We start from the raw sequence: 11,754 nt of genomic DNA, 5'->3' as shown, positions 1-11,754 counted from the left end.
TTTATTCATAACTTTTTTCAATTATTATAGTTTACTTCCAAAAATAATTAATTTTAAAAATAAAATAAAGATAATAAGTAATTATATACTAATTTTATAAATTAATAAGTATTTTGGGACTTATATGTTTAATAATGCATGAAAACAAGGTTGAAGTACATACAATCTGTCTACGAATCATTTTCAGTATTAAATTTTTCATCAATTAAGTGGACAAACTTTAAAGTATTGCCCTTTTCTTTCAAGCTTCTTTCTCAATTTGCTTCAATATTATGCAACTTTTGTTCGCTCTTTCGTTCACTTTTACTTATCATATTTGAATTTGATATATTATTAAGAAAATAATAATCAATATGATTATTATACCACATTGTTCCCATTAATTATTGCATACACAATTTCATATATATTATTACAACATTAATATATTTATAAATTACTATTAGAATAAAATTAATTATTTAGATGTTAAAACTTTGATTAAACTATCTTGATTGAAATATTCTTTTTGTGTTAGATAATGAGATAAATTGTTTGTACTTTCTTTTAAGTATTTATACATATTTAAGGTATTAATATGTTTTTGAAAAGCATAAGTTATAATTCCATATTACATGATTATATGTATGTCGAAGACAAAAAAATTATAGTTACTAATTAATATACCACAAAATACTAAAGGCATAATATATAAACATGATCCTTAACTTAGCTTCAGTTGACAACTATGACCTTTAACTTTGGGTTTGCACAAGTAGACACTCAAACTTGTATAAAATTGAACAAATACACATTCATCATACATGGCAATTTTATGTGGCGTCTTAGGTATATTATGCCACGTCGGACAAGTATGTCTACTTGTTCAATTTTATACAAATTTAAGTGTATTTGTACACACCCAAAGTTGGAGGGCATTGATGCCAACTGAATCCAAGTTAAAGGACATTTTTATGTATTATGCCAATACCAAAATCAAACATAAATATACCTACATACCGAATTAATTTGCCATGATAATGGTATCTTATTTTATAAATCGAAAATTGAAATTATCGAAATCAAAATTTTCAATACCGTACCATGCCTACAAGGCACACCCTATATTTACCTTACCACAAAATACCAAAACCAAACTTAAAAAATTACCCAATCATACCAAATTAATTTGGCATGGTTATGGAATTATATTTTTCATGTCCACCCATATAATTTATCATGCTCTTGGTTCAATGTTCTTGCAAAAACATCATAAGAAAAAAAAATCTATAGGTTCAAGTAAACAAATATTAGATACAATCTTGATTCTTGTCTACTAAACTCATATATGTAATTGACATTGTTCAGCAAGGAAGCTGAATTAATTGATCTACAAAATTACCACCAATTTTCAAGTTGAAAACTGAAGAATTGCAAAGTGTAAGGTACTCAATAAATGAAAGAAACAATACCTTGCTATATTTACAAAAGGCTATGAGCAGTAAGTTATCTACCAAATCAAAATCCGAGCAACGGACTGAACGCGATACCTACATTGTGAAATCTTCGAGTCTGTGTGATCTTGACTTAAAAAGCTTATGCATTTGATGGGCTCTCAACTTGCTTGTTTTCTGAGTTTTTCGTGTTCTGACTATCCTCGTTTGATATGACATTGTTTCCTCTGACTACCATCATACCAGCCTCGGGTGGACATTGAGTGTCTGTGGTGGAGTCCGTTCTCAGGCTGGAATGCCTCTGCTCAGCTGATAGACAAAGATTTGAACTAACATTCAGGGAGTCCATCTCAAAGTGAGATCGGATAGCTGAACTAAACAGTGGTTGCATATATCGCTTTTTTTCAGGGGTTTCACGTAGAGAAATTCGACAAACTGGGCACGTGGAGTGCTGCTGAAACCATATGTCAATACATGTTGCATGAAAAGAATGCCCACATATTGGCAAAATACGTAGCGCATCCTGCTTTTGATACTCGGCAAGGCAAACAATGCACCTATGACAATAAAGTTGGAGAAGTTATAATAAGGTAATTGGTGTATGTTTTTATCTAAAGCACTATGGGAACAAGCTATGTATCATAGACACCAGCAATATGCCACAAGTTACAAGAGTTTCGAAACTACATCATCAAGATACACACATCATAAAAGATAGCAATAATATAAGTAAAAATCTCAATTTTTTTAATGAGAAAAGGGTGACATCCCTTAGGTTGTACTCCAACATCAGAGGTAGAGAATATGTTTAGCCACGCTTGTTCAGCATTCTAACAATGATTAAGATTCAACTATGGTCATATGCATGTCAAACGTATAGCCCATCAATCAACATCGAGACTATTTTACAAACATCAATACGTATACTACATAGACTACTACAGTACATGCACAGTTGGTGATATATCACCTGAAAAGGGCCATTTCTCCTGTATGATGAATGAGGATGACTATACTACATTCGGGAGAAACATGGATGTAGCTTTCTTATTAATTAACTTTTTTTAATGACCGTAGTGTCCGGTTCAGCTTTCGTGCACCTCGACAAATTCCACGAGGATACCTGCCACCTCCCACCAGCAACATAGCAACGGGTACCAGATAACTCTGTCCACCAAGGCTAGAAGAAATCACCTAGTGTTTTTTGTCTTTGAGGTCTGATGGTTCTCAATCCACTTCATTGACCACTTATGCCACATGTATTTAGTTTTAAAGAGGTACTTTTTGGCACCCCAATTTCAAAATGCAATTTCTAATCTTGTATCTCCTTCAAGACCTCCCGATATGGCATATCTATGGTCGTCGAAGCCCACTAGGATACAATAACACTTATGCCTTGTGTGACTTGGAGTTTCGATGGCCAGAATTGGAACCCAGAACCTACTCCCTCTGGATATCTCTAATCAAATTTCCACTCTCCACTTTCTTTGGACATATTTGGATAACAGAATCAGTTTTGGACTGCTAATGGTTTGGTCATTCTAGTCCAAAAGTCATAAATCAATGGCTTCCAGTAAATTATTTCCTTCCAAGCAGTTAGCTTCTCTGATATGAAGGCAAGTGCTTAAAATATATTGGATTTACATAACAAGAAGATTAAACCATCTATATGATGCAATCACATTGCACATAGATCTATTACACATATTGTATATGATGTTTTCTACCCAACGTTAACCTGCCTTTTTATTCTTCAAAACCTGATACTCAAAGAGATTTTTTTTTACATTGACCAACAGAGATGTATAAAGTTCAGGTCCAGATGGAGAAGATTAAACACCCGAACAATTCTCAGTTTCCTATGTTGCTTCATACTAGGTGTACTGATAATGTACATGCACACTAGAAGTTAGTAAACTCTATTAGGCTAATCATAGACTATAAGTCTAATCGAAGTTTCTAGTTTAATGGTCATACTTAATCCGATAAAAGACATTATCGGTAGTAAATCGGATGATAAATAGTGTCCCATTGCATACAGTGAAGCTTGTAAGTATGCTAAAAAAAGTAATCTTACTATCCACTGAAACAGAGAGGAAAAAGTTAACAGCAACCTTTTAAATTTAATAGTTGTTCATATTTCAATCACATCAGTGGTACTGTGAAGTTTAGTTAGACTTTTTTCTTATGATTGAGAAATCTGTCTGCGGCCATCTCTAAGGACCAACTGCATCCCTCGGAACTCAGAGATAATGGGCCCGCCCCTCTAACCTTCTCCACTTAAATTTTAAGCTTAGGGGCTCGAACCTTAAACCTAAGTCACAAGTAACTCAACCTTTCCCACTTGAACTAAGCCTTGGGGAAGCCTATTGACAAATTTCAGATGAACAAAGCTTTAACAGTAAAAATGATTTGCATATTAACCAAGACATCAAAGTAGTGAACTTTTTCTCATTACTTTAAACATATTATAGTTAATGCCTGCGGTGATCCAAGATAAGTAGTGTTTTAGAGATGTGGAGAGTGAAAGGAAATATTTCATCTTTAGTTCACAGGGAACTCGTTGATTATATTAAAGGTGAACCACTATATTCATTGACAAGGAATTTTAACACCACATAAAACAGAAACAGGAAAATCAGAGATCTTCACATAGGTAAAATGCAATCATCTACTCCAGGGTTCTCGAGAAATAAAAACATATGCCCACAATGTAGTCGGCGGTATTCTCCCTTTCCAGAAGGGAGGTAGCAGGGTACATCACATTGAAACCTAGAGGAAAAGGAAGAGGGGATTCTCAGGGCATATGCAAAAGTTAAACAAATGCAGATGAGGATGCACCACTACCTTCGGTTCAACGTATACATATATATAGTTAAAAAAAATTTTAATGGTAAACCCCACTGATGCAAGTCTCATCTAAGCAAATGGTTATTTTAAAAGAGAAATACAAACAAGCAAAGGACTTTAAAGATTTCAAACCTGAGCTAAATTTCAAGTATATCTCCACGAAGAAAGTATCAATCACCACTCAAAACAAGTTTAAATTTATGAGAATTTTACTCTGAGAGGATCAGTCCGGTCCAATGCTTACTTATAGTTTTCAATAGGTAGGAGATCTCTACATGATCATATGCTCTCCCTTTATAACTTGAATCTCTATCATAACTCGGTCATAATTTAATGACTCGTCGCTTAATGTTGGCTGTTGGTTCTCCTATATCTGGAGGATAACAGCACAAGCAAAGCAAAGGGCAGAACAAATGTAACTGAATTCAAAGGAACACCAGTTTGAGTGTGTGACAATTCTCTCAACCATGAAAGCCCTATTATTATGGCTGCCTGACCGCCTTATCCCAAATGATTCAAATAACTCAAATTTGAAACTAAATCTGATTTAGTTTCTCCAATAAAAATTCACTTTGCAGATCAAGTGGAATAAACGCTTACTCTCGGTTGTTAAACTAAGTAAGAACTTAAGAAAAAACCATAAAAACTTAAATTAAGGGCAAGATAAAACTGTCTTGCAAAGTTTTACATGGAACCACCTATGTTGGTTCTTTAGATGTATTCACTAGGTTCCCACATACACATCATTCGGACATCCTATTAAAATTTAACCATGTGGACTTTACAGATGTATAAACGTCGAAAAAGTACAACACAATCTGAACACATATTCATAATGCTACTTCAGCTTCATTTTTTTAATTTTTATCTGTAATCCAACAAAATTTTCATTCCTGTTTTCAACAAATATATTTGCTTTCTGAAATCAAGAAAAAAATAGCCCATCTTATGAAGAAGTCAAGAACCACCCACTAGAAAGAAAAATGCTATTTATCTAAAGCTTGTATTATATGCAGAACTTGAAGCAAATATCAACTTACTGAGCATCTTCTGCAGAGGTAAAAAACACATCCCCGTACTTCTTTGTCGGGAAGTTGGCAACAACAAGAGGCTCGAGACCATGTAAACCACGCTCCAACTGTACAGGGTAAACATACACTACTAATATTTAACCAAAACCAGGACAAGTGATTCATCAGAAAAAAATCATTCTGCTTCCACTAATAAAGAAGAATCCAACTAAAATATGGACTAAAATGCACTACTACTGTTTTAGTACTGTTACTGATCAAGTACAACTAAATTTAGCTAGGATGTGAGGTAAAAGATGTGAAGTGAGGGGAATAAGACCTGCACGCACAAAGCACGACATCATCAAAACAAAATTGATGTTTGTTTGAAAGGCCTCAACATGACAAATAGAATGTCCACAAAACCTCTTTAACAAACTACACATCAAAGACCTAAGTGGCCTACAGTATTACTGTGTGCTGGCTAGACTACTCAACCAATCAAAACTCCAGTCATGATCAGATTACGTAGGCGCTTGAACGTTCATATTATTTGAAAATCAGTGTTTGTTTTACACATTTGTCCACTATTTCAACTTCAATTTGATTTAGAGAATTTGTAACTGAAACACTGGTTGAAGAGTATTTCACTCACAAAACTTCTAACTTTTTTCCAAGTGAAATTCTGTACAAACACAATTTCAACTTCAAATACCTGTTTTTTCAACTACTTGAAAATCCCAACAAGAAAACAGCATACAAATAAGCAACAAGATGTTGAAACTACTACTAAACCAGTAATGAAACAAGTGCTTACAATGCTGAGATCAGATCTAGAAGCATATGCGAAAGAGCGCCGTCTTGCATTCAATTGAATTCTTGCACAAATTAGCCTTGTGCACACAAATACTATGAACATGGTACTTACTGCAAATCCTATCACAGTCATCACCAAATTTGTCCCTGAAGATATCATTTCACCAACTTGTTTTTCAAAATAGCAACTTTACTGTCCACTCCAACAACCCAAGATTTGAATTTCCCAGAAAAGTTCAAATTTTGCTCCTCATTCCAAACATAAAACAAATTCTACACTATACCCAAACAACAACAACTAAGCCTCAGTCCCAAACAAGTTGAGCTCGGCTCTATGAATCCCCACTATACCCAAACAACAACTACTACTCCTCAGTCCCAAACAAGTTGGGGTCGGCTATATGAATCACCACTATACCCAAACAACAATTACTACGCCTCAGTCCCAAACAAGTTGGAGTCGGCTATACGAATCCCCACTAAACCCAAATTCTACACAATACCCAAGTCGTATAATCCCAAGAAAACCTAAAACCAATCCCTAAAAACATCACTAGAGTCCTCCACCTTCCCCACTCTATTTTTTCACTTTCAGAAACTATAAAAAGAAACCCCTTATAGTATTTTCTTCATTTTTCTCTCAAAAATCTAATCTTTCTAACACTTGAGGCAATTTACTTAAGAAATGCAGCAAAGAACCTAATTTTCACTTTCAATTTCCAATAACCCTTTTGTGGATTTTCTTCATAGCTCATAAAAATACAATCTTTATACCTCTAGAGACATCTTGGTCACCTATATTTATGCATGTATATATATATTTACTGGATATTTGAATCTTGAAAATTTTAGCATTTTAATCAAGAAGAGGGTCAGCATGTTTTCTTGATATTGTCATGTGGAGAGAGAAAACAGAGAAAATTAAGAGACAAAGATTATGAGGAAATTAGTGAGAGATCTCAGATCCATAATCTTAGTTGATTAGTGGAGTAATTTTTTCTCCTGTGGAAAACCAAGTAATTGAATTAATTTTTTAAAATTTTAGTACAAATATTTTAAATTAGATTTAGGGCCCATCTCTTGACTCTTCTTGATCAATCATAGAGTGAACTAATATATATAATAATAGTATCAATTATTTATAAAAAATATACATCTTAATTATCAATTGTTTTATTTCTTATTTGAACATGGTGATATTTTATGTAGGAAAACGAAATAACAGATAATTAAGATGTATTTTGATAACTAGATAGTGATAATTTAGATATAAGACTCGAAAAAATGAATTACTTTAGATGTGTTTTCAATTATTAACTCTTAATCATATGAGGAGTAGTATTATCATCAAATCAGAACATAAGCTACTAGTTCATAGTAATTTAGTAATTTTTGTTTAAATCATGCATATGTATTATAATAACAATAATAACATATTTTATGAAATCTTATAAAGTGAATCTGAAGAGGGTAGAGTGTACCTAACATTACCATTACCTCTTGAAGGTAAATATGTTGTATACGAAAGACTATCAATTCAAGTAAATCAAATCAAAGTAATAATTCAACAAAAAAAATGATAATGGAGAGAAATAAGATAACTAATAGTAGTAAAACAGTGGCGGAGCATGTATGTAAGGAACCTCATCAACAACAAGGTGCGATCACTTAAACATAGTAAATAACATGTATCAAATATCAAAAGCTCCCTCTAAGTTCATAGCTTAAGGTGCTCTATATCCTCTCTAATGGACTCTCCTTAATACTTTTTTGGCATACCTTTCTCTTTCCTTGTCCCATTATAGTCAACCTCCCACACCTCCTCCCTATAGGGCATCCGCACATTTCTCTTCACATGCTCAAATCAACTCAGTCTCCCTTCTCTTATCTTGTCAACTACAGAAGTCATTCTCACTTTATCTCAGATATCTTCATTTTCTAGACATGAAAGTTAATTTTGACTGGTCAACACTCCGCTCCCATACAACAAAGTAATTTAACCACAATCATATAAAATTTACCTATAAGTTTTGGTGGTACCTTCTTATACACAAAACTCTAGATACAAACCTTCATTTCATCTATATCGCATCAATACGATGTGTAACATCCTCATCGATATTTCCATTTCCTTGGATCAGAGACTCCAAATACTTAATTTTCTCTCTCTTGAGAACAACTTGTATATCAAGTATCGATCACAGCCTCATGTGTGATATCATCAAATTAATTTTTTTTATTAAATATATAATTATAAATTTAATTATTATTATACATTAAGTAAAAAACATCACAATTTTTTTTGAATTTAAACTTTAAATCTTAAATTCGCACTATCAACCCTTGCTCAATAAAGGAAAGTCCAGGTGAAGATGAGGCCCTTTTTTCTGTTAGCCATGGTCAATTGTCTATTATTATTTCACTTGAATTTGTTGAATTCACTAGAGCTCTATTGTGTCAAAGCTTAATGGTTAAATTGATAATCGATCTGATAATAATCAATAACGAATAACTGATAAGTTGATATCTTAATGATTTTATAACAATTAATATCTCTATAAATCAATAACACATAAGTCAAACTAGCAAACTTCAAAATCAAATCGATTGATACACAACACTAGAACCAATAATTATTGTGAAAGAACATGTTTGTTGCATCTAAAGATTTTCTTGTGACATCAATAAAATTATTAAAAAGAAGTTGAAAGATTTTGGGAATCTGCTTTGATAATTTTCTTATTAATAAAAAAACTCACTCCCAAGAGAATAAGTACAAGATTCTTGTTTTAATAAGGCAAAAGGTTAGTTAAATATAAATATTAAATAATTTGCTTCTCCAAACAGTCACATGCCCCATGTAGTAGTTTTTAATCTTCAAAGGTAGTGAGCCCTAGCTAGACAAGTCAAAATAAATAAATAAATTAAGATCCAATTAAATTAAAATTAACACATATATTATACTAGAATATCTGGTATTACTCGAAAAAATCATTTGATTCATGGAATTTGATATAAGATTAATATCAGCTCCCAACATGATTTTTCATTCTCAGGGATTCCAACATGATCTACTGGGTGATATATTTTTGAGGGCAACACTTTCAATAAGATTTTTATTTAATTTTCAGGAGATTCAAAATTGAGAACTATGATTAATAATGAAGGAATTCTAACCATCACATCAACTATCCATATTGATTAATAAACAAGCTACTCCCTTTGCCCCATTTTATATGAGTTAGTTTGACTTGACACGAAATTTAATAGAGAAAGAAAGACTTTAGATATTTGTGTGATTATAAATCATTTCATTAAGGTAAAATGCATATTTTAAAGTTAAATTGTTATTTAATATAGAAATATGTCATTCTGTTTTAGATGAGCTAAAAAAAAGTGACTCATATAATTATATAATTTTTTCCTTGTTCACTATCTTTATATACATATACTTTTTTTTGGTTGGTGAATTGACTGACATTATTTAGTGTAAACCTAGTAAACTTTTTTGTACTTGTAATCCAATAATTAAGAATATATATATCCAGATAATTTTTGTCTGGAATTTATCCATTGATTCATAGGAACCAATGCATGTGATGCTGAAATGATGGATCCAGAGTTGTTAGAATATATTCCTTTGGGTTCTAAATATTAGTCATTTTGATAAACTGAATTTGTATTAAACAATGAAACATTTAAAAAAAATAAAAATCAAGAAGCATCAAAACATTTTTCAAATTCACCCTCATTGTGGAGTGTTACTTAAATACAAATACCTTATTATCCTCTATCACTTAGCTATTAAGTAATCAAACAAAAAGTAGAAGGTATAATTTATTAATCTGAATCGCGGATTGCAGGGTCTATCGACACTTTCAATAGGATTTTTGAATTTGAATCCGAGTTCTCTGATTAAGAATGGAGCAGTTATGCATATTACTGCACCACAACTCATATTGGTAACGGAAATGGCTTTTAATTAAGACTTATTTTATTATAGAAGCCCCCTAGTCGAATAACAATTTGGAAATTCCCTTGAACTAGATTCTGGGAGCTTTTTCTTTTTCTTTAAAGTAAAAATAATGCTTGGGTTGATGGCAACCTATGGATGAAAACGTCAAAAAGTTATGTCAAATTTAATTGTCTTATGAAAATCTAATTGTAAAGAGCTTAACTACATAAACATGACATTAAAGAAAAAAATAAGAATTAACAATTTTATGTTGCTGATTCTATTTAATGATAAATTGTCAAAAAAAATCTCGTTAACTATGAACTTTCAAGAAAGTTTGTCCTTCGAAATGACTCAGTTGATTTAGAGGGTGGTCATCCACACAGATAACCTGAGATCGATCCCTCCTCCATGTCTTTTGAGTCAGGCCTGTCGCTTATGGCTTGCTTAATGTGGTTTACATCTCATTTGTGGTTTGCAGGCTATTATACAGTGATGAAGGATTTATCCGTATGCATAAAGTGCTCACTCAAAAATAAAAACTGTGGCAGAAATTTTAACGGCCGCACATTATCGTAGGATTATAAATAGAACTTTTGAAATTTCAAAATAATAATTAGTTCTTTTCCCAAAAATATCAACCTCGACATTATTAGTTGATGTTATCTTATATATCTCTTATCCATTTTGTCCACATGCATCATGACTTCCCACTATAATATAGTTACTCTTGCCATCTACCAGTCGTTGGCACAATTTGATGAATTTCAAATAATTGCTTTTATATATATATAAATTTTTTTTGTCTGAGTAGATATAATTGTGACATGGGTGAAGTTAATCAATGTATTGATCATATGGTAGAAAGGCTATGACTTACTTTTTATAATAATCTGATATTCGAAATTTAATTGTCCGATTAAATTTAGTTACGTGTAGTATAGGAATATAGATGAGAAAATACTCTTTGTCAAGAGTTTCTTCATTTTCAAGATTCGAACTTGAAATTTCTGATTAAGAACAAAAAGATTTTATTCATTCGATCACATTCTGGTAAAAAAAAATGGTATAACTAATTAGTTGAGACGAGAACTTTCTTGAACGTTTCAAAATGCAAGAATTAAATTATAAGTATTTGCAAACCTTTATATTTTCTTTTTAAAAATCTCAAAAGTATGTGAAATATCAGTGTCTAAATCAAATGGGGATGTTGTGGAGAGAAACATCATAATTAAAATGCAGAAAATGGAACAACTTGTAAATTAAAATATTCCTTTTTTTGGTGTAAAAGTAGCTACAAGTTGTAATTAAATGACATAGGTGATGATGAAAACATCAATCTTTTTCATATGATAAAAAAAAATTAGTGAGAAAAAAGTGATAGTATATATATCCACTATGACCAAATCAAAATATGCATGTAACTTAAATTTTACAATTTTTGAATTTTATAATAGTGATATTAGATGTTAGTACATATTTAATAGATATCTTCGATCTCTCAGCCATATATGTCGATTTCTAACTCCATATATATGGACGATCGAATTATTATATTATTGTCTGGAAGATGTCAAATTGACACAATTTTGTCTGAAATTTATATTGTTTATATAAATTTAATTATTTATTATGTATATATTTGTTATATAATAATTAATTTTAAAATATTTTTACTTTTTATATTTTG

The 11,754-nt window shown here is 31.6% G+C and overlaps 1 protein-coding gene across 1 annotated transcript; it reads right to left on the bottom strand.

The window, feature by feature from the left end:
* Positions 1-1,273: 1,273 nt before the first annotated feature.
* On the bottom strand, positions 1,274-7,086 carry LOC102604126 (RING-H2 finger protein ATL38-like). Its single transcript, XM_006360419.2, has 3 exons — positions 6,111-7,086; positions 5,324-5,421; positions 1,274-1,990 (listed from the first exon to the last, which is right to left on the bottom strand). Exons 1-3 carry the CDS (start codon positions 6,267-6,269, stop codon positions 1,576-1,578), a joined length of 672 nt encoding a protein of 223 aa, XP_006360481.1. The 5' UTR covers positions 6,270-7,086; the 3' UTR covers positions 1,274-1,575.
* Positions 7,087-11,754: the final 4,668 nt, after the last annotated feature.

Source organism: Solanum tuberosum, unplaced genomic scaffold (assembly GCF_000226075.1).
Source record: "Solanum tuberosum cultivar DM 1-3 516 R44 unplaced genomic scaffold, SolTub_3.0 scf00324, whole genome shotgun sequence".
Lineage (NCBI taxonomy): Eukaryota > Viridiplantae > Streptophyta > Magnoliopsida > Solanales > Solanaceae > Solanum > Solanum tuberosum.
This window is presented reverse-complemented; position numbering and strand designations above follow the sequence as displayed.